General features: G+C 40.4%; 3 protein-coding genes and 1 long non-coding RNA gene across 11 annotated transcripts in view; 2 read left to right on the top strand and 2 right to left on the bottom strand.

Annotated features, from left to right (window-relative positions):
* The window catches only part of LOC147758552 (uncharacterized), an 8,220-nt gene extending 4,107 nt beyond the window's left edge, over positions 1–4,113 (top strand). For both annotated transcript variants that reach the window (XM_086973771.1, XM_086973774.1), the window contains exons 2-3: positions 1,206–1,448; positions 3,633–4,113. In XM_086973771.1, the coding sequence (XP_086829897.1) occupies positions 1,206–1,448; positions 3,633–3,773 (384 nt within the window). In that variant the 3' untranslated portion in view covers positions 3,774–4,113. The remainder of the gene's footprint in view (positions 1–1,205; positions 1,449–3,632) is intronic.
* Positions 4,114–4,417: 304 nt separating this feature from the next.
* Positions 4,418–15,524, bottom strand: capu (formin protein cappuccino). 7 transcript variants are annotated; one of them, XM_086993801.1, is made up of 5 exons: positions 15,343–15,499; positions 14,623–15,162; positions 9,390–9,742; positions 5,763–8,507; positions 4,418–5,419 (listed from the first exon to the last, which is right to left on the bottom strand). In XM_086993801.1, exons 2-5 carry the CDS (start codon positions 15,152–15,154, stop codon positions 5,324–5,326), a joined length of 3,726 nt encoding a protein of 1,241 aa, XP_086849927.1. In that variant the 5' UTR covers positions 15,155–15,162; positions 15,343–15,499; the 3' UTR covers positions 4,418–5,323. The 7 variants fall into 7 exon arrangements, with proteins under 7 accessions (XP_086849927.1, XP_022644849.1, XP_022644847.1 ...); XM_022789114.2 differs by lacking the exon at positions 14,623–15,162 and having other exon boundaries at positions 15,422–15,524; XM_022789112.2 differs by having other exon boundaries at positions 14,623–15,499.
* On the top strand, positions 15,521–18,534 carry LOC147758551 (uncharacterized). Its single transcript, XR_015316220.1, has 2 exons — positions 15,521–15,836; positions 17,982–18,534. It is a non-coding gene; the product is annotated as an uncharacterized LOC147758551 (long non-coding RNA).
* Positions 17,053–20,873, bottom strand: LOC111243479 (mortality factor 4-like protein 1). Its single transcript, XM_022789119.2, has 4 exons — positions 20,645–20,873; positions 19,317–19,618; positions 18,811–19,148; positions 17,053–18,269 (listed from the first exon to the last, which is right to left on the bottom strand). The coding sequence occupies exons 1-4, from the start codon at positions 20,738–20,740 to the stop codon at positions 17,956–17,958; spliced, it is 1,050 nt and encodes a 349-aa protein (XP_022644854.1). The 5' UTR covers positions 20,741–20,873; the 3' UTR covers positions 17,053–17,955.
* Positions 20,874–20,979: the final 106 nt, after the last annotated feature.

The raw sequence follows: 20,979 nt of genomic DNA, 5'->3' as shown, positions 1-20,979 counted from the left end.
ATATATAAGTATAAAATAAAACTCTGTTTTATTAACTTTATATAATAAGATTATTTCGCAGGTTGCGCAAATAATGATTTAGCTTAGTTTCTTAGAAGTATGCCTACCTACTAATATGTGATGTCTCTGTTTCACGAGTTTAAGACCGTAAAAAGCTTGTACCAGGTATTTAGGTTTTATAACAGATTTCTTTTATTTGACTGGTAGTATTAATTTGTTTGACGTCGCTGACTCCTTTGGATATCTTCTGTAATATCATACTTTGGAGTACTACCGCGGATCGTTTATACATACGTTTATTGACTTAAAGCTACGGTAGTAAAAAAACACGCGACCGCGGCGCATTGTAAATACGCACAAACTTATCTAACACCGTCATCTTAACTAGATTCTCGATTGAATAATTCATGATGACGGCAACTGCAAGGTGTTCGATATACACTGAAACAAAATCAGGATTGCTTCTTTGCAGATCATCTAAATGAAACAAATTTTTACATATCTGGATAAAAAGTACTTTACGTGCAACAACTGACATCCCTCACAGACGTTTTTATTCAGTAGTACCGCTTTGACTATGGCTTCGGTTCACAATATCTCTTTCACAATTTGCACTTCAGTAGTAATCGTGAATAACGCCATAATGGTAAGTGTAGACTCGTTAGAGGTCGTTTTATAAACGTTCCAGATATATAAAAAAATTTCCAGAGGTGTATGCAAATTTTGGCCCGATCGTAAACCAAAGGTCCTTTAATTGCAAGAATGTAAAAAAGCTAGCATGTTCGAAAGGTTTGAAAAAGCTAGAAACTATTTAAAAAAATAAAAATTAAAACTCTCATCTAAACTACCCGATTGGCAATAAGCATTTTTCTCAAGAAAACAGCCATAATATTTTGGGCATCGAATTTTTAGACTATTTGAAATGACTTTTTACGAAATGGTGATAATTTTTTGAGCCTTTTCGATAATACGAAACCTATTGTAGATCTTCCGCTTTATTTCATAGAAATCTTCGCACTTTCAAGTCCCAGAGATACTGAAAACAATATGTAGCATCAATTTCGAACGTCCAAAAAAATTATTTAGGTGGGAGTTAATCCTAAAATAACCTAGCACACTATTATAGTTGCAAGAGGGATTTCGCAGTAAATTCGTTTCGGTTTTCACTTGAAACTTTTTTTGGCACTTTTTACTATTTTTTTCAGAGTGACCCGAACTTCATGAAACTGTTCGAGCGCAAATACTCGAATTTATTGAGCATTGATCAAAATCGTTGCCTTCAAAAGCTCACATGCATCCTCGCAAAAAATCAGACTTCTTTTGAGGATCCAGTCATCGCCAACATTGTACGCGACTTCGAAACTTTGAAGAACATTCACACCAACTCACCTGCCTATCCTTTTCTTGCAGCATATCAGACGGGACTTAGTAAACAACGATGTGACAAGGTAGGCTTTGTTTAGGTTGCAGTAAGATAGTAATACTTTTCTGTCATAAGCGCCCAACATAGAACATAAGCGAATATATTAAGGCGTATGAGGATAGATATATCCCATATCTTCGGCCATTGGCAACGGACGTTGTTGTGAACAGTTGAACATAACGAAACCAATAATGCATTATTGATGGCTTGTCGCTATAAATCAAAAACACTGGGAGTGAAATTGTTGGTTTGAATGGCTTCCTGTTGGTCTATAAATAAGCATCGTTAACGATATATATATAAGTTAACACATATATATAGGTTGATCAAATAATCGTAATAATGTAATATAGAAGATCACGAGCAAAAGTTGTCAGTGTACGACCACAAACGCCCAACATTAAGAAAATTAGTTTGCTGCTAAATGCTTCGAGACTAGCACAATGCAAAACGATAATGTTGATGCAACCTCAAGATCGAAAAAATCTAATGCTATTAGATGAAGATATGAAGAGGTTTATTAACTGCTGCTCATGTCTTCGCCCTTTCTGAGATCGCTTTGCCGAACCGCGCCCTTTAGGTGAAAAAAAGTTTTACTTAAATACGAGTGAACAAGCGGGTGTCTTGTAACTCTCGGTTTTCGAAAGTTGAATGCTGCCAGTCGATTATCATGTCGGAATTTCATAGCTTGCATTTTTCAAACGTGTATTTCCAGTCCTAGCGAACTTTTTTTCGTGTTTCACCTTCGCCACTAAAGCCGTTAGCACGAAACGAGGTGTATCTCAGGCCTAGACAATTACGTGTCCCTAACCGTAGGCGCAAAAAGTAGCTGTAAACTGCTAAACGTGGAAGTAGCTTTCGTCAAACACCACAAAATCATCTGCATAACCCAGAACAGCAACTTGAATATCGATGACATTGAACAAGCCTCTAAGGGGTACAGATAAGAAAAGGAAACTAAGCCTATGCCACTCGAGTAATTTGATTAAATAGTCCAAGTTCTGCAACACCATCGACCACGGTAACCTCACTAACTTAGTCTTTCAGCAATTCTAAAAAACTAAATGGGGAGCTGCTTCAGCCTTTTGGGCTTTATGCTCCTCGAAGACCCGGAACTACAGCGTAAAAAAATTGGTTCCTCTATTGAACAAAAGTGGGTCGTGTGGCTCACTCTTAAAGGAAAGGGCGTGAACACTGCGATGATCCTCCGGGATACCTTGACAACTCCCTAGGTCTTAGACAGAAGGACGGTGCACTTGCATAAAAAGTTGCGCGCCTTTTTGTCGTTAATCATAATGAGCATTGTTTTGCGCCATTCAATGGGTATCTGACCTTTTCGTTACCAAACATTAACGAGGACAATGCGAAAAGGCGTCTGAAATAAGGCTTGCTCAATATGTTCATTGCTCTCACTCTCAAAATTATGAAAGAAAGATTGTGAACTGCCTGGACTTTTTACTTTGTGCTGCAGCGTATGCAATAAATTATCAAAGAACGCAGTGGTTTCAACATGGCTTGGAATACTGAATGAAAGTAGTCGGGTTAAAAGGAAAGGCATTTACGGTTCGGGTCTATAATCATTCATGTGGTCTCTAAAACGCTTTCTTGAACCTCTAAGTACCTTGTATATTCTGCTACAAGAGTATGCCTTAGTTCGTGTCTTAGAGGATTTGGCATAAACTAAGTGCCGGGCAATGTGAAGCTGACTTCCCTCTACAGGTAATATCATTAGCTAGACCCAGTCTAATTAAAGTACACCTTCAATAGGTCAAAGGCAAAATCATCCATCTGCAGTTGCCAATGCTTAATTGCTCACTTCTAACTGTAAGCTAAGCACCTAATTATTTCCCAGCAGAATGTGTCATACGTTCATGTGTACGGTATCACCACTAGTACGTTATCTGGACTAGAATATGATTACGGCAGTAAATTCGTTTTACTTACCAGAGGTGCATAACATATGAGAAAAACACAGTCAAAATATTCTGCCTCAATGAGTGCACATTTATGAGCCTTAATAAATGGGACTTTCTTTGTTTTACAAGACGCAGAAAATTAAGTTATAGTAACGGACTACCGTAATGAATTAATGAAACACTATAAATGCACGTCTTTGTCAGTGCGCAACAGCCTCGCGTTATTGAAATCATCGATTTCAAATACATAGATGAATGGATTGCTTAAATCCTTTCTACACATCTTATTTCAGGTATATCCTGAATGTCCAATCGGATTCGTTGCCGATGAGCGCCCTCTGGACGAAGACGATGAAGAGGTTGCTGGAGTCATAGACGATCAGCAGCCCGTACAAGAACAAACGACTGCTAAAAACGAGGGGCAATTATTGTGATAATGAACAAGTGTTTCAAAAGTTTACGCAAGCTACATTAAAAAACAGCGAAAATAAAAGTACTGGCAGCTTGAGGCACAGCGTGAACATAAAATGTAGGGTGCCTTAAACCGATTGATCTGAGACAGAGCTGATAATCCGCAGAAGTGACTGCTCTTCATTCCTACTAAGTCGTAGCTTCTTGGTTCGTAGTACAGCTCTCATAAGATGTGAAGTGGCCGTTGATGTTTTAGCTTTGACTGGTGTTTCTATTTTACGCATTTTGTACAAAACATGTAACATTATATTTGTCTTAATAAAATATTTAGTGTAGGCTTTCGGAGCCACACTAATAAAAACATTTCTGTGGTTACTGCTTTGAAATTACGCTACAGGTATAAGACGTGTTCATTATGTAATAATTCTAGTGGGCCACTACTGTAGTATATATTGTGCATAGATGATATTTTGTTTGAAGCATATTATGTAAGTCGCATAGTCTGTCTTGCAGTATCAATATGGCGACTCAAGCAGTTTACTTAAATTAACTTTTCATAGTCAATTGATTTATCAACAAATTAAACGGAAGCATCAGTGTTTAACTTGGTAATCTTAAACTAGCTAATGTACGTACTACCACATAAAAAAAAATAATCCCCGAAGAGTTCTATATTTTGCAGATGTTTTATTGTTCTGCGAGCTTCATCACTGCGTTTGATTCTGAAGTGTGATGGCTACTTATCACAGTATTTGGTTTCTAAAAACCAACGGGAGTTCCCATATTTATGTATAATATTCTAGTGTTCATTTTTCAATATGGAAAAGCACTTTAGATCATTTGCATTTGTGCATTAACATTAACAACATTAATCGGATTAGTATTGACTACGGATATTCTGTATAATGGTCATAGGTAAACATAGAACAGCTCCTTTTAGAGTAGCGAATTAATTTACAATATTCGCATTTTTCTCTTGCGCACCTCCACATATGCATGCACGCTTTGGCAGGCAACATAAAGTGACAATAGACCTGTATACCTTACTAATGAAGTATGTGAGTAGGGTAACTGATCAGTGGTATTGTTTGATGGCTTTATGACAAACAACACACGCGCGTCATTGGTGGCAAATGTTGTGTTGGGTTCTGATGAAAGATACGCTGTATTATTTGACACGTTCATAGATTATGAAAGCAATCGCTGCACGTTTTATATACACAGGTTGCGTCGTTTACCTTTTGTGCATTCGAAAATCTACTCCTTGAAAAATTGGCAAGACACATTCATGAAGATGAGATCCATGTAAAACAAACTTCATGGAAGCGTAATGGCGCGCTTCTTAATGATTTTTTCAACTGTGAAACTCTCGGCAGCGTCCATTCCAAAACCTGATGGATTTCTAACAGGAAGTGTTTTGTTTGGCTAGCTGCACTTAATAACTGTTTCAATAATATTGCATATCGAACTATAAGTATAATATAGCCGCTGCGATAATTCTATAAATCGTACGGTAACTCTGTGTCTGTGTCTGAGTGTCTCTACTTTGGTACCAGCACAAGTTGTTTCAAGTCTAGTCGCCAAGAAGTCCCTTTTTGCGTAATTTTTCCTTTAGTCCGCCTTTACTCTTTACAATGTCCTTACGTTTTGCCTTCTTTAATTCTTTGACCTGCAACCCAGAAAAGTGACCAAAACGACAGAGTTGGCTCATGTCTACGAATACTAGCATTTGATTAGCGCTCGATAAGCGACTACTACAATAAGAACAGCACGAATAGAACTTTTTCATTTAGAAACTCAACTGAAAAATGAACACTGAGTATAATTATTGATTTAATAACGTTAATATGATTCATAAATCAGCGAGGGTTTACAACAATGTCTAAATTGTTGCTTCTTGCATCACAGACGCACTCAAGTACTATCAAAATAGTTGGATGTTCTGTCTGGTTTCTTATCATTATGACAACTATATATATATACACACGTGCTGCATGCATCCAATGACGTACCTTGCTAGCCGCTGCTTCTAATTTAACCTTAGCGCGTCGCTGTAATTCTTTTTGCCAAATATTTTTAAAGTCAGTGCTAAATGGAATCCACGGTGTGAAAAACTCCATCGTCCAATCACTCTCTTTATTGCTGCGCGTCTCGAAGCAGTAGAACTTTGTGACCTTGTCAAACACTTTACGACACTCCGCAAAGTTGTCGTTCTGTTCACTGTGCTCGGTGTATGCCTTCTTAAGGAAAGCTTCCATACGGCCTTTAAAAGGCTCGACATTATCGGTTACGCTATCGAGTACTTTATTGACTTTTCGTTCCATATTTTGAATTTCACGGTTAAGTGCGTCGAGGTCCTCTTTCAGTGAGTCGAAATTGAGCTCCGACGCTCGAATGAAGTCGGCGGGTTCCGGCAGCGGGAACTTAGCTGCGGATTCATCCTCTGACTGGTGTTTGTCCACGTAAACTCGGACGATGTAGTGTAACAAAGTCATAGAACTGTCTTTGCTTCGCACATCTTTTAGCTTCGCCAAGATCTCGATACCAAATCCATCCGCCTGACCCCGATCACGGTTTCCGCCATTCATATAGTTACCCAACGCAAGTATTATAGCGAAGACATTTTTAACGTGCTGCGACGTTAGTAGAGTCTCGCATATTATCTTAAGGTTGTTAAGGCGATTTTCGACTGATGCAAGGTTTTCTGGAAAGTTACTCTCAAAAGTGATGCAAGCCATACGCTCAGCGAAAAATGGGATCTTGGAAATTCCCCAAAGGAACAACTCACTCTTGCCAAGCGGGACGTCTGGCTTGGATTCCAGGTGCCGCGTAATGAGATCAAGTTCCTCGGAAGTTCCTCGCAGTTCAAAGATCGAAGTTAGTACGTCCAGTGGCACAATAGATGTATCGACATCGTATAGAGCTTGTTCTACATCAACTACTTCAATCTTCTTTGATGATATAAGAATGCCCACATTTTGCGAACGTTTTCCATCCAACAAGCTGACGACCTGTTTGGCCTTTTTGTCCTTTATTGTATCTTTAGCCGTTCCCCTTTCCACTTTCTTGACAGGAGCTTGACGTCCAAAGAGCTCTGTAAACTCGTCCCATGAAAGTGGTTCGTCCTCGTCCAACTTTTCCCAAAGACACGTTTTTTCTTCTGGTGGAGAATCGACAGCACCGCCATCGTCCGGTGTAGGCGAGACGGCTTGCTGTGTCATTGCTGGCGGCGTATTAACTTGTATTCGTCTCCAAAACAATGGCTTCATTGGAGCTTTCGGCTGTTTAACCTGTTTCCTAACATTTTGATACGCCTGGCTCCAACCACCGACCGGAGGACATGGCAGCATTGGAGGTGGTGGTGGTCCCAGGCCTCCTGGGGGAAGTGGCGGAGGCGGAGGTGGATTTACCACTCCAGGCAGAGGTGGAACTGGTGGAGGACCTCCCATTCCGGGCATTGGCGGCGGCGGTGGTCCGGGGGCTCCTGGAGGAAGTGGCGTTGGCGGAGGCGGACCTCCGGCACATCCCGGAAAAGGGGGTGGCGGAGGCGGACCTCCGGTACATCCCGAAAAAGGGGGTGGCGGTGGCGGACCTCCGGCACATTCCGGAAAAGAGGGTGACGGAGGTGCAGGTGGATTTACCAATCCTGAGAGGGGTGGCGCTGGTGGAGGACCACCCATTTCGGGCACTGATGGTGACGACGCAAAGCCTCCCATACCAGCTAATGGTGGCAGAGGCGGTGGAAGTGGTGTACCCAAAACTGCGCCTCCAGATGTTGGTGGCGGTGGGGGTGGCGGTGGGGGTGGCGGCGGTGGTGGGGGTGCTCTAACGACTACATCAGGCATCAACAGTGGAGGAGGAAGAGGGTTCATTGGCAAAAGCACCGCCAATGAACCTGTTTCAGCTGGAAGACTTGTAATGGACACCGCCGTGGGTCCTGCTGTCGATTGAGGTTCGTTAAAAGCTTGGCTTTGCTCTTTGGCTTCGGGACATACTATAGCTTGATCTAAAGGCGTCCCCATTCGATCAACTGTCAAGGTTTTTTTTTTTGACAATAGTGGAGTTGTTTGTGCTTCACTGCTGTGATCCACTACATTGCTACTTAACCCAGGTGAGGATAGCGTAGTGCTGTCATTATCGCTTGCGGTTTGTGTATATCCTTCAATGGTCGATGATACGTGCTGACATGCCTGTTCAACGGATGGGTTTCTGAATGAGCTGTACAGGCTGTCCCGCGCTTCGTACTCGTCTGTCTGGCAGCTCTGGGCAATGCGTTCTAGATTTCGGACTCGTTCTTCCACAGTGCCAGTAAGCTCACATTGAATTTCTGCATCCTGCATACCCTCTAACGTTGTTGGTCCCGTTTCACTTATTTTAGGCAAAAGTGAGCCTGTGCTTCCAGCTGACAGTCTCCTCGTTGCTGGAGCAGATTGCTGTTGCACAGGCGGCTGCCTTTGAAATTCATACATGTGATTAAGTTTGAAGGACCCGCCCCCTTCATCCTCGCAGCAGGTCATGATTCCAGCTTCTAAAAGTTTCGAGCACAACTTCAACAAAATTACCTTGATCTCCGCTTTCTGTCCATCACCACATCCAATCATTAACCAGTTAAGTAACATGTGTCCTTCAAACTTATCGCCAAATTGTTGATGTAGTCCTGGCGCATCGGTTGGGGCACGTGGCGTACGAGGTGGGGTTCGAGGATTTTCGAAATTTCGATCCAGTGTAATAGAAGCTACCTTCCGCAGGACGTTGCTCTGAAAATAGATATCATCGGACAGAGAAAACAAAATCTATTAATTCACTCCACAAAATGACAGCGCATACTGTTGCCATGTACACTTAGGAGTAACGATCCACAATGCCTGTATTAACTAGAAAAACTATGCATCAGTTACAGCTGAAGGAATAATTTAGCCTTTAGCTATAATCCTAGCGTATCGCTTGGCCAACTATATAGGCTGCAATCGACCAACAACTAGCTAAACGAAAACAAGTTCCGTTGAAACTCATTCGGAGAAGCCATTCCTTTAATTTTGCTGAAAAATTTCTAGAGCTAACGTGATCAATTGTCCAGAGCTACTACATATGATCGCTCTTGTCGAGACAATACCTCAAAATTTCTACGACCGGCTTCGACTTCTATTATGCACACATCTGCATTGAAGCCGCATTTATCATCGACATCTTTGTTTACTTCGGCTGTTATTATCAATACATGCATGAATCTGGTTTGCGTATATTCGAAGGCTGAGACCCATTTGCAGTGAACACAATCGAAATATATATCCACTCGTAGTCGGTGAAATGATATGAATAAGTCCAGAAAAATGGGGTGGACTGAGCAGGCGAGCGTGGAATGCTATTGTTAACCTTATGACCAGCTATAGCGTATTATAAGTTTAGCCGGTGCAAATTTACGGACTGGCTTTTTCCGGTCGGAACATTATATTAGGAACGAATCAATAGGACTAACTGAAGCAGATATGAAACATCAATGGGGGCACGAAAGGCTAAGTCGGTTTATATATAAAAGTTCCCCGCCTCTGTTCTTATTTGATGCCTTGAATGTTCACTTTTTAATACTTGAATTAATTTTTTTATATTTAGATATATTACTCAAGTATACAGACACTTACTGTCGTCGGCGTCCTGCTTTCGGGTACTCGAGGAGAGTCATCGTCTGTCGACACCTTTGGTAAAACAGTGGGTTTGTGAGCAGTGATCGTGAAGGGCGACGCAGAACCCGAAGGAATGCTAAGTGTAGATGGCCTTCGTTTAGGGGTTGATCCGGGACTCGGTGTTGTCCGCAAGGGACGTCGTTCTGATATCGAGATGTCACCCAGCGAAACAGCCATATCGTTTTGGCCGTTTGAATCGGAATCTTTTGTAATATGGGAAAGAGCTTCATGGCACTCCAAAGGAGTATCTGAGGACAGGGGACTTTGGCTACCTGCTGACACTGGTTGTTCGCTTTTCGAGACTTTTTTACCTAAATAGACCAGGACATGCAATACAAAAGAATCATTAGTAAGCTATTTGGACCGAATCAGTTTATCTAAATTGTGAGCGTAAATAGACCAGTTGCTATGGATATCGCTTACCTGACTGGCATGCTTTAAGGATTCATTTGTGTGCTCGCCACAAAATACTGGCAGTATTTTAACATCTCCCTAACAATTTTGGACTATAGTAAGATGTAACTTGACACGTTTATATGAAAGTAATAACAACAGGTACTTTTTAATATGAGTGAATGAAAGGTCATCCAACCGTTTTTTTTTTCAAAAGAAGAAAATATGTTTGCACCGCTAAAAATTGTCTGAATTAGTATAGTACTGACATATTTCTACAGAACTTAGTCAAAACACATAAAATACTTCTAATGTTTTCGTGTCTTTTAAAAGTTTAACACTAGCCACATGTAGTAATGAAACTAGATCATGTCCAAAAGCTTGCATTAAAGCTTCATATTACCTAGATACTTCAGTCGCATATTTAGCTGACGTTGTCATATCTTCTATAGACATTTAATTGGCAAAAGATTAGATTTTTGCGCAATTTGCCCTAAACGTAATACTCGACATTCCTTACATAATAAAACGCCGCTTACGCATGACCATATGAGCAAGGTATTGATACTTGAAAATGATTCAGGTGTACCACACAAACATTATACGATATTCCAAGTAGTACGGAATGGCATGCAACGGTTCCTTAAGCAAATTCCTAGAATTAGCTTATGAGCAAATCCTAGGATTCGAATTATTCAAAATAGCTTATAACTGATTAAATAAAAATTTAACCAAGATTCGTCTTTCAACAAGATCCCGCCTACTAATTCAGTCAGTAAAAATTCTTAGCATCTATCTCTGATAACTGCAGTCTTTCTCTATAGTAAACGTGTTGTCTATTTAGCGTCACCGAGTAATGAACAAACCTAGTAATAGAATTGTTCGCCCATGAAGAAGCCGTTTTTTATAATATAACCACCAGAGTTGAGCAAACTCCGCAAAAGCAGACAAATGCAGACCTAATAATAATAATGGGATTAAAAATATTCATATTGGCCAGTACATAAATACATTTAAAATGAATCTAGAAGCGATTTGAAAGTCAACACATGATACTTGATTCAATTTTCTCCTTAGTTCCGTAGTTACGATTGGGAAAAATGATCAATTTATCTGTTTTGTCTGTTTGTGATTTTGTCTGGAAGATTTGAGCATTCATTTAACCCATTCACATGACCTTTGTCAAGCTCATCGGTGCCTTCCGCTTGTTTGCACTAGTAGATGGAAGAAAACCAAGACTCGAATGTCACTCAGTAAGCTGAGATAGTTCCTTCGGCATTATTAGCTACGTACCTGTCTATAATTCAACCTACTTTCATGTTTAATTTACTAGATATTTAAAACACGGCATTCTAACTAAAGCAGTAGAAACACCAAAAAAGATGGCCTCGATATTTATTCAGTAAGTACTTAGACATTAAATAGTAAAATTAAATTAATTATTATTAATTAAAGTAGAGTAACGCTTCTAATGATGTAAAAATTATATATAATGTTACACTATTTTATGTAAGACTATGTAAGAAAGTCGCACTGTAGAACTCTTCAGGATGTCATCGTACATAATCCTGCTGATGCAACCCACTATCGAAAAACATGTCCAGCTAATACAGGTTTTTAACACTGCGTTTAAATAGACACACAGAATCCGTAACAATGTGGGCTAAAATTGAGAGAGCTCTGCTTGCTTTTACCGAAGAAAACTGATTTGCATAGATAACAAATTATAATTAGTGTACAAAAGGGTCGAAGTTTTAAGAATACGTTATTTTCTGACACACCTGCACACATAAGATCAATCTAATTTTAGTGATTTTTCGACCATAAAAGTTGAGGTTTCAGGGATACGGACTGTTGTTTTGCATTTTAACACCGGATATCTGGTCCGGTTGAGTGTATGGCAAAACGGCATCGGCGGTTGCGGCATCAGCACTAACTCTGCTCGTAATATGGTCCGCATCGAATTCACTCATTTCAGACGTGCTGCTACTGTTGAGACTCGCGTGACCAGAACCACTATCACCACCATTAACACTATAGCAGCAAGTACAGTCGAGGACAAGAGAGAAGAAGAGCTGCTTAGAGGCGCGCTATCTCCCCTCGATTAACACTGAACATTACATAGAGTTATACAAAGACGGACCTGTCGCTCTCATTAGATAAGGCGGCACTGTAGCAGCAGTAACTACAGCACTGACAGCAGCATCATGATGATATCTCTCCCTCGGAACGAAAAGTGCAATAATGCATGCTTCCGTAGCCGACCCATAATAGCACGGACAACTGGTAAAACTACAGCAACTACATTTAGCAATAATATAATGTTGTGTCTATAGAGGTTAGTGAGCAGGAAGCGGGTTGCTTAGCGGCGGATGGACCACGGGACACGACGGGCGGACGGCTCGATAAATGGACCGGCCAACATTCAGGCAAACAACGCACAAACAGAGATGTAGGCCAGAGCGCCACAGAGTAACTAGTCACAACAAGTGAAGCCTACACTAGATGTAGTTTACAAGCAGAACCACTTATCCTCTTTGCGGTGGCTGGCTACTGGACGAATCAGTCGAGCTTGAATCGGATTGGCATAACACTCGTGTGTTGCGGCAGCTGAACGGAGATTAGTTAGTGGATATAAACTACCAACGCTTTGCGTTGTATTACACTGTTCGCTGTTACTGCTTCTGCTGCTGCTGCTACCCCTTAATCCCGTTTGATCGGGTGTGCTATGCTCTGTTTGCTATCCTATGGGCTGCTGCGATGCTTCATCACGGCGATGAAGTTGCTACTACAGTCTAGGCAGTAGCGATTCAGTATTGTTTGCCAGATAAGCTGTACGAATACCGGCTGCAACGATAGTGCCAGCCGGTGCTTGATTGATGAAGTGCTGTTGTTGCTATAAGTGAATGACGAGCGGACGAGTGAATGAATGGAGGAAAGGGGCGTTTACGGAGTGGGATGATTGGCTTGGCAAGCGCGCCACAACCTCACCAACAAACTATTCGAAATATAAAGGACAGCAACATAAAGTATAACTACCCAGTCTACCATTTCAGCGGTTCGCTCGACAGACCAATAACTTTACTTGGTTCCCCCTTCCTACCCTCATGCTCCTGTTTCCAACCCAAGGGTCCGACGAAGAGCTCAAACTAGGCAATGGGCTATCGCAATGGCGCGAAATTCAGTTGCTTATGCTAATTTGAATCCGTAACGCCAATCTGATTTTTATGTTGCGCTCGGTAGCCGGTAGAAAAGAGCTCGCCAACACTTACAATGACGGCAAACGAAAACAGAAGTGTGATGATGGCTGCCGTGGCAACATAGTGCCAAAGCGTGTTACAGCACTCACACCGTCAGTAGTTAAGTAGTGGTTATATATATATAATAACTTACTTAATGAGAAGCTGTAGTTGTAGTATCATGAGCGCCAATTTCCTACGTATAAAATAACCAGCTCGGACAGAAGCAATTACTGGTAACGGATCACGAGGTTGCGTTGATCTTTGATCGAAGCTTTGTTGTTGTGGTGCCTGTTGACCTTATGCCTGTGGCAGGTCATCTGGCAACCACTAAATTTACTATTAACTGTACAAGGGTACTGTTAGTAGCAATTTGCATTATTCACTGTTAGTTGTTAGATGTTACTGCTGCCGCTGCGACAACTATAAAATTATTGCCATCACAAATGTTATTTTGTGTAACTTAATTGGTAAAGTAGTTCGACTTCGCGTAAAATACTCTTCTCCTTGTCTAGTGCGCTGTAGTTAGCAGCTTTCAGCAGTTTTTGCACATTACTATGCCACTTTTTGTTACTGTTCTCTAATCAAGAAACGTTTTAGAGAACTTAACGAGCCACATTGATAACAAAAAATAAATTATTTACATCCGGAAGATTACCAAGCAACGCTTAGAACGATAAGTTTCGAACTAAAATTAATCAGATTTTGTATGTGTGTGAGTGTATATGGGTATGCGCAAGCGTGTGTGGAGACTGCGCGAAAAGCATCGTAATCGACTAGTACGATTTACATTTTCTCTTCGTCGTCTTGTCATGTGTTAATCTGTTCCGTGTGCCGCGTAAAGAGATGGAAAGACTGAGTGGAACGGAATGAGCAATTGAAGACGCAGACCAGAACTGTGGATGGCTGAATCCAAAAAAGAAACTGACAAATATTCTGTCTATGGGGAGAAAGACCGTTGTCAACACAGCCAGCTCAACAGTTGACTCACCACCTGTTGTTGGCAGTAACGCCTCGAACGGAAAACATGCGCACATTTTACAATGCTGTGACCCTGTCGTCTCTGATAAAATTGACAGTTGTTTATCGTTTCGTTCCGAAACTGTTTCCACAAAAATTTTGTTGTTTTCAAGACGAGAGAACGACAATCGTTTTCTAAATGAGAAAAATACAGAGAAGAGTCCTGTAACAATGCGGCACAATCCTCAACTTCTAATTATTGAATGAAAGAGACGAAGTATCTTAGACGGTAATAACACGCGTCTAATAATTGCGTGTTCCTCCCACAGACCTGTTGTGTACAATTTAGTTTGTATTGGTCTTTTTTTTTGCTAAGCACATTGCCAAAAACACGCAGAACGAATGTATTAACAGCTTGTTTTTCTACCCAAGCGGCTTTGAACCCGAAGAAATGGCACTGTACATAAGCAAAACTTGCCTAAGTTTTGCTTATGTAGTTAGTTGATTAGTTGATGCGATAATCATCATCATGACAATTTAGTAATAATAATAATAATAACAGCAATGTCGAGAGATGATTACATTCGGAGTGGACTCACCTAAATCTGTCACTGCCGCGTTGACTTTGCGGGACTGCGTCGGTGTCGTTTTCGGCTTGCCTTTTGCACCAAATTTAAATTTGGACTGGCGCATGCTAGCAGGTGTCTGCGGTGTACCAGGTACAGCATTGCTGCCAGGCCCAGGTCCGCCCTTAGTCACCAGCGATCCCCTCTGAGCGCGAGGGGTGCCAGTCACTGATTCAGATGAAGTTTTGTTACCCATCTGGCTGCCGAAAGTCGTCACGACATGTTCGCTAGAGCTAAAGCGACCGAGCCCGCCCACGTCCCGATCGACGGTGACACCGCTACTCCCTTTTGGGAGAGCGAGGACAGACAGCCGCGAAAAACGGCTAAGACTTTCTAACCGTGAGCCGCTAGGCGAGCCTCCTCCACTGGCGTTCGAAAGGGGCCGGGCTGAAAGGGACTCGCCGATACTCCGAGATCGCCATAGCGACGTGCCCCCGGGGCCGGCTGGCCCCGCAGGCAGAACTCCCGGTCCGCCAGTGCTGTCTGCAACCCTTGAGTTTCGCATAGTGCGAGCTTGAGCAACACACGACACCCACGTCGAATAATCCACAGCAAAAATCCACAGCACAAAAAAACGAAGATTTCACTGGTACATCTCGAACACCGTAATAGACGTCATGGTAGGCTTGCCAGCATCGACCAGAGTCAAGGCAATACTACAGTGCGGTGCTGGCGACACAAGGTACTACTTACCCGGCCGAAAAGTCAACCAAAGCGGCAGAACACCTCTCAGGGCACCTTGCAGAAGAGCACCATCAACCAAGGAACTAACCTGGATCGACAGCGGATTCCTGATGGTTACAGCATTTTTTATGTCCTAGTAGAACTTTAAGAAACTGTCTTCCGATACCCATCACGCTTTCGAGAGTGCGCTCTCAGAGAAACACCTGATTCTGCGCAACATTCGATGTACTGCGCCGTCGTAGCCCGCTAATTTTCAAAGTGCTTAGCATATACATAATGCTTTATTGCGGCGTAAGAAATTTATTACGTTTAGCTAACTTATATCATAATGAATAACTATTCCACACAGCAGTTGTATTTGGTAATACAAACTTGATGTCAATAGGACGTACAGAAGTAATTTTATCGTGCTCAGATATTATACTATCTCCGATGGCCTGGTGATTCGAGTGCATTCATCATACAGAGTTTTTGTCCGTTTGTGTAACGACGACAAGAGTACGGTTCGTAGTGCTAGAAACCACTGTTTTCGAATATTAACTCTCCGTTTTGGACGAGCAGTTGTTATTAAGATATCCATAGTGATACCATCGAAGATTTATTAAAAAGTGAATAAGAGTTTTCCGAGCACAGAACGTGATATAGGCTTGTTGTTATATTATTATTCTCATGACTATGAGGGTTTACAGAGTAAAGAGACCCTGCTTCTTTACGTTCGTACTCAATTTTGGGGAATCATTAATATACTAAAACAGTCAGTGTTATTACCAAAGATTAAATATCGAATACTTATTCATTCGGTATATTGGTATAGTATGGGCGCTATTTATATCAACGAATAACTAAACCTCGCGTATGTTGTGTTCGCTAAGTTACAACTCGATTAGTACAATTTCGTGAAAAAGAGAAACAGATAACCTGTAAGAAATTGTGTGCAATCGAAAGATACACTGTCAAAGACTCACTATCTGCAATCGAAATTTAGATATTATCGTAATAAATCTTTATTCACCATTTTCGCCATTTTCTATAGACAGGAATCTGCCCAAGTAATATGAGGGATACAACCACATATCCGAAATTAGTTGCTACTTTAACTAGCAAAAATTTAGCGACTGTAATGATTTTAGTCTACTAGACCGATGTTTTCCTCCGTAATTTCAGAGGCAAATATAGACAAATATTTGAAATATGTCGCTTCCTTAATTTCGATAATAAACAAGAGATCGAAATAATTCATCCACATATGAACTCAGATTGACTCGGTTTGTCGAGAATTCGGTTAAGCTGGTGATATAGACAAATTACTAATTAGTAATAATTAGTATAATTGGTATTCAGGTCAGTGTTGCTTGCCAGATCTTTGTATAAATCTCATATGCGAATCCATACAGTGCTCGTATTATTTACTGAAAATAGATAAATACTATTTTTGCCTTTACTAAGTTTCTGATTACGATATTTTTTACTGAATTGGGCTTCTATTACCCATTTCTTTCTTTTTATTATATAAGTATCCTTATCGTATTTTAATGTAAACCTTCAATTTCTTATGATGACAAGTATTAATGCTAATAAAATATGCATAGGTCACTCATTTCACTCTCATGTCGTGCGCTTCATTATGCCAGAATTTAAAAACTCAAATAAAATTGTACTTTTCGTGCGAAGCTTTAATTTGGTATAAAGCTATCATATATTATTTCAGTAAACTACGGCTCGAATTTAAATTCATATTTATTCAATAATCTGCCATCAACGGTCGGCTAATTCTTCTTTGGATTAGCCGAATTTATGTACATATGACACACAATGGTTTCGAGGTCGTTGAGTATGTCTCAACTACAATATGATATTTTCTGTATACAGGTGTGCATTTTCCAAATACACTCTCCATTTCATAGTTACCAATATACAACAGTGCAGTTCACAAGAACACGTTTTGCCAAGTTGTTCAGTGTTTTGCCAAGGCAACCACCAAACTAGAAATAAGTATTTCCAAAATTAACAGAAGGGATATGTTTACGTGATCGATAAGTTCGTATATACGTGTATAGATATGACCTAAATTGTACGAAAATTGGCGCATGCAGTTTTAGCTCTTCAAGATTCCACAGGTGATTTTTATGTGGAGATATAAGAAATTAATCTCTCTTGAGCCTACTTATTGTTTTTCGAATTCGAGCGACTTTCTCTAGCAACATAACAGCATCTTTAAAAATATATTAAATTTGTTCCAAATTTTGAGGATGGTAAAATATGTGTGACTGACAGTTAACTACCTAAGCGAACACTGGAGATTTCAAAGGTTGTTATTTACTTGGCAAGACGCAAACAGCAGTTAGAATAAACTCCATGAATCGTTTCGCCGGACGGACCAGGTTTGCAAGCTAGCACGTCATGCTGCCTTATAACGGTTACACTTCTGTCAGCCTCATTCATTATATTTGAGTAATCCATCAATAACTATGGTTACTGTCATACAACCCACACAATTTTAGAACTAATTGTCGACGTGTCTAATACCATCGGTACCCTAGAATTACCTGGCCGTCAGCATGCTATCACCTCTGCTGTATATATACTTAGTTATGTATATGTATAATGTTTACATTATGAATTCTACATCGCCCGCCGGTGATAATCAGGCAACGCGACGGCATATTCGCACATGTTACAGTATTGTGCATTGCGACAGATGTAACGAAGGAAGTCATGCAGGTGCGATAGCAACAGCTGAACGGCTTTCTCATCAAGAGCCGTGTAAGCGAGGAATCGGCCAAGAAGGGAGAACATCCGCAGTAAGTGAACAGCGCCGTAAATCTCCGACATCTTTGCATCTAGGCCATGTTCTTCCAGCACCTGGGCATACTGCGGGCGCTCAAATTTGTAAAGCAAATGTTTGCCTAACATAGAATTGAAGTAATCTCGAATTCCTGTAATTGAAAATCCATAATTGTAATTAGATGTTTTAAAGAATAAGCAATTAGTCTCGATAAGGCAACCAAAATATCTCTCGAAGCTTTGTGATCATACGAGTCTAACACGCAGTAGAAGATTCAAGTTAGCTATTGAACGTTGTATTTCTATCTTATAGACGTTTATATATCTTGTCTCACCATGCAGGGCTAAGTTTGAGTCCATCTGTTACACAGCCTTCCGACGAAAAATACATAAAATAAACGGCTAAACTGCAAATAACGTTTTCCTTGCGTAGCCACAAACCACAAACCTATTTAGTATGTCATTGAGTCTGATATACTCAATTTTATATTTGCTCTCGATAAAGTAAGCTTTGCAAAAGCCAAAGATCCTTCATATACAGGCAATATGTATTTTAATGGGAAGACTGTTTTAACTGCCTGTGCTGTTAGACCACCCGCAAAAGCATTAAATATTTGAGCTCATAGAATATATTTGATTTCGCTGTATAACTGCGCACAATTCAATAACTGCTATCATATATCTCCGCTTTACCTCCTGTTAGTTCGGTGATAGCTGACTCCTTGCTAGAAGTTGTGCCCTTCACCGAGATCTTTTGCGTAAGGTACTCCTGAAGGATCTTGTCCACGGTATATTCGCAAGGTAATTTGACAAGTTTTCTTTGCCGACATACAAGGTCCCAATCATCAGCAAGTCGATTCTTAAGATCATCCGGAATTTTTATGCGTATTTCGACCTTTTGCATATAATGCTCTTCCGTTTCTACATGGGCATCAATCTTCGCTTTTTTTTTCTTGGGCTCTTCAGAACTAGTGGCTCCCAAAGATGATCCTTTTTCCCTGGCAGCTGAAGTGCTATCGCGTTTTCTCGAACTGTAATGAAAATTTCCGCTATTTAGTACTACCAGTGTTGTGATTCGTGGTGTAATGGAGTTAAAATTTTACCTGGATAAAAAGAAGAAGAAAAAACTGCCGTCTATGAAGTTATCTAAAATAAATCTATGATTTAATAATAGTAACAATAATTCTAAAAGACTGTACCCAGTGGTAGATGGTCTCTCTTTCTTGTCGGCTGAGTCTTTGCCTCTTCCTATAGCAGAATCTTTTTCCTTTCCCGTCGGAGTTGCAGAGTCTCGTCGCTCATCCCTGGTAGCAGCACCCCCGATTGAGCTTTTCCTTTTACCACTTTCTTTCCGAGCCTTAAGCTGGGCAGCTTGTAAATCTGCCTGTTTCGCAAGATTAGCATCATTTACCTTCAGCATACGACTTTCTGGTACCCACTCGTCCCATTTGGTGTTCCAGCCAGAATAATGGACAAAGTATTTATTTACTTTGTCTTTCACCTGCAATAACATGATAAATAAATGATGTCATATAAATAAAAACAATGACCTAAGACTGGTAAGAGCAGGTTTCTTGTTTTTTTTTTACACTACGCTACGAAGTGTTAATGTAAGAAATATCTTCCTTTAAAATAAACTACGCATGTTAATGGCCTTTTCGAAAACAAATATTATTCTAAATACTTCAGCCGGTTGAAATACATGCATCTTTGGCATTTTCTTTTCGCATCAAATTTAAAAGAAGTTTTATCTCATTCTGTCTAGAGTTCTCTCTATTTCCTTGAAGATAAAACTAAATTCGTTGCAGTGAGCTTTTCGCAGTATGACAAAACCCAATAAAAACACCATAAAGACACAGAACGACTAGATTACTCGATAAGTATAATATCCCGAATATCGAAATATCTTGAGATAAAATAAAAATTGCTTAAAGTATATATATCCTCGCTACCAATAGCAATTAGTCAAAAAATGTCAAAAACGAAATCAATCACTTTAAAAAATTGCCTTTGTCATATTTTTTTCACCGATTACATATCTCAAGCATAGCAAAAGAGCTGTGGTTCGCCTAGAGGAATAAGTGCTCTTGTTATCGATATATCTTACTGCAAAATTAGTACAAACAATAACAAAATTAGCATAATAAATGCCTTAGCCTTCTTCACTAATAATTTTCCACACAAATTTGCGGAGCCTTATCCGCGAGAACAATGTGGTTTTTACGTTCTTTATTAATCTGAAAGAACAAGTCTTCCCTTCGCAAAATTCGATTTACCACCTTACACCCCGACCGTCTACACACACACAACTGTTTTGGCGCGATCTTCTGTCTTGCCCGGGTGGTACTTGAATGTTTTTTTCAGAAGCACGTAATTTTTTCAACAAGTGAAGGTAGCAATTTTCCATCGAACACAGATCTATACAGACTAATGCAGCTAATTTGACGTTGCTGACCAATAAAATAATTATAAAGCAGTAACGGTTCGTACATGGTCGAATGTCTATTACCGGTATTCGTGAACTGACCTGCGCTTTGATACACTTGGCCTCATAAAGAAGCGGTCCGTGAAAACACAGAACTTTTTCATTCTCTTGAAACTTAAATTTTGGAGCTGGAGCCATACTGCTCAATAATGAGGCACAATTTTATAGCTGCACAATTCTTGCACAAAAGCCGTCTATAGTACTCCACTAGCGCCCTAGCGAAAAAAAGACCACCGCACAGAGCTGGAGAAAGACCCGTCGTTTATTTTATTTACCCTTCTTGCTTGTGTATGTACTAAGCCGTGAGCTATGCAGACGACAATCCACTCTCCATCGGGGGCGTGAGCGGCAAACATTGCTATCCAAAATATCGTCTG

This window comes from Varroa destructor, unplaced genomic scaffold, assembly GCF_002443255.2.
Source record: "Varroa destructor unplaced genomic scaffold, Vdes_3.0 BEIS01000001.1, whole genome shotgun sequence".
NCBI lineage: Eukaryota > Metazoa > Arthropoda > Arachnida > Mesostigmata > Varroidae > Varroa > Varroa destructor.
This window is presented reverse-complemented; position numbering and strand designations above follow the sequence as displayed.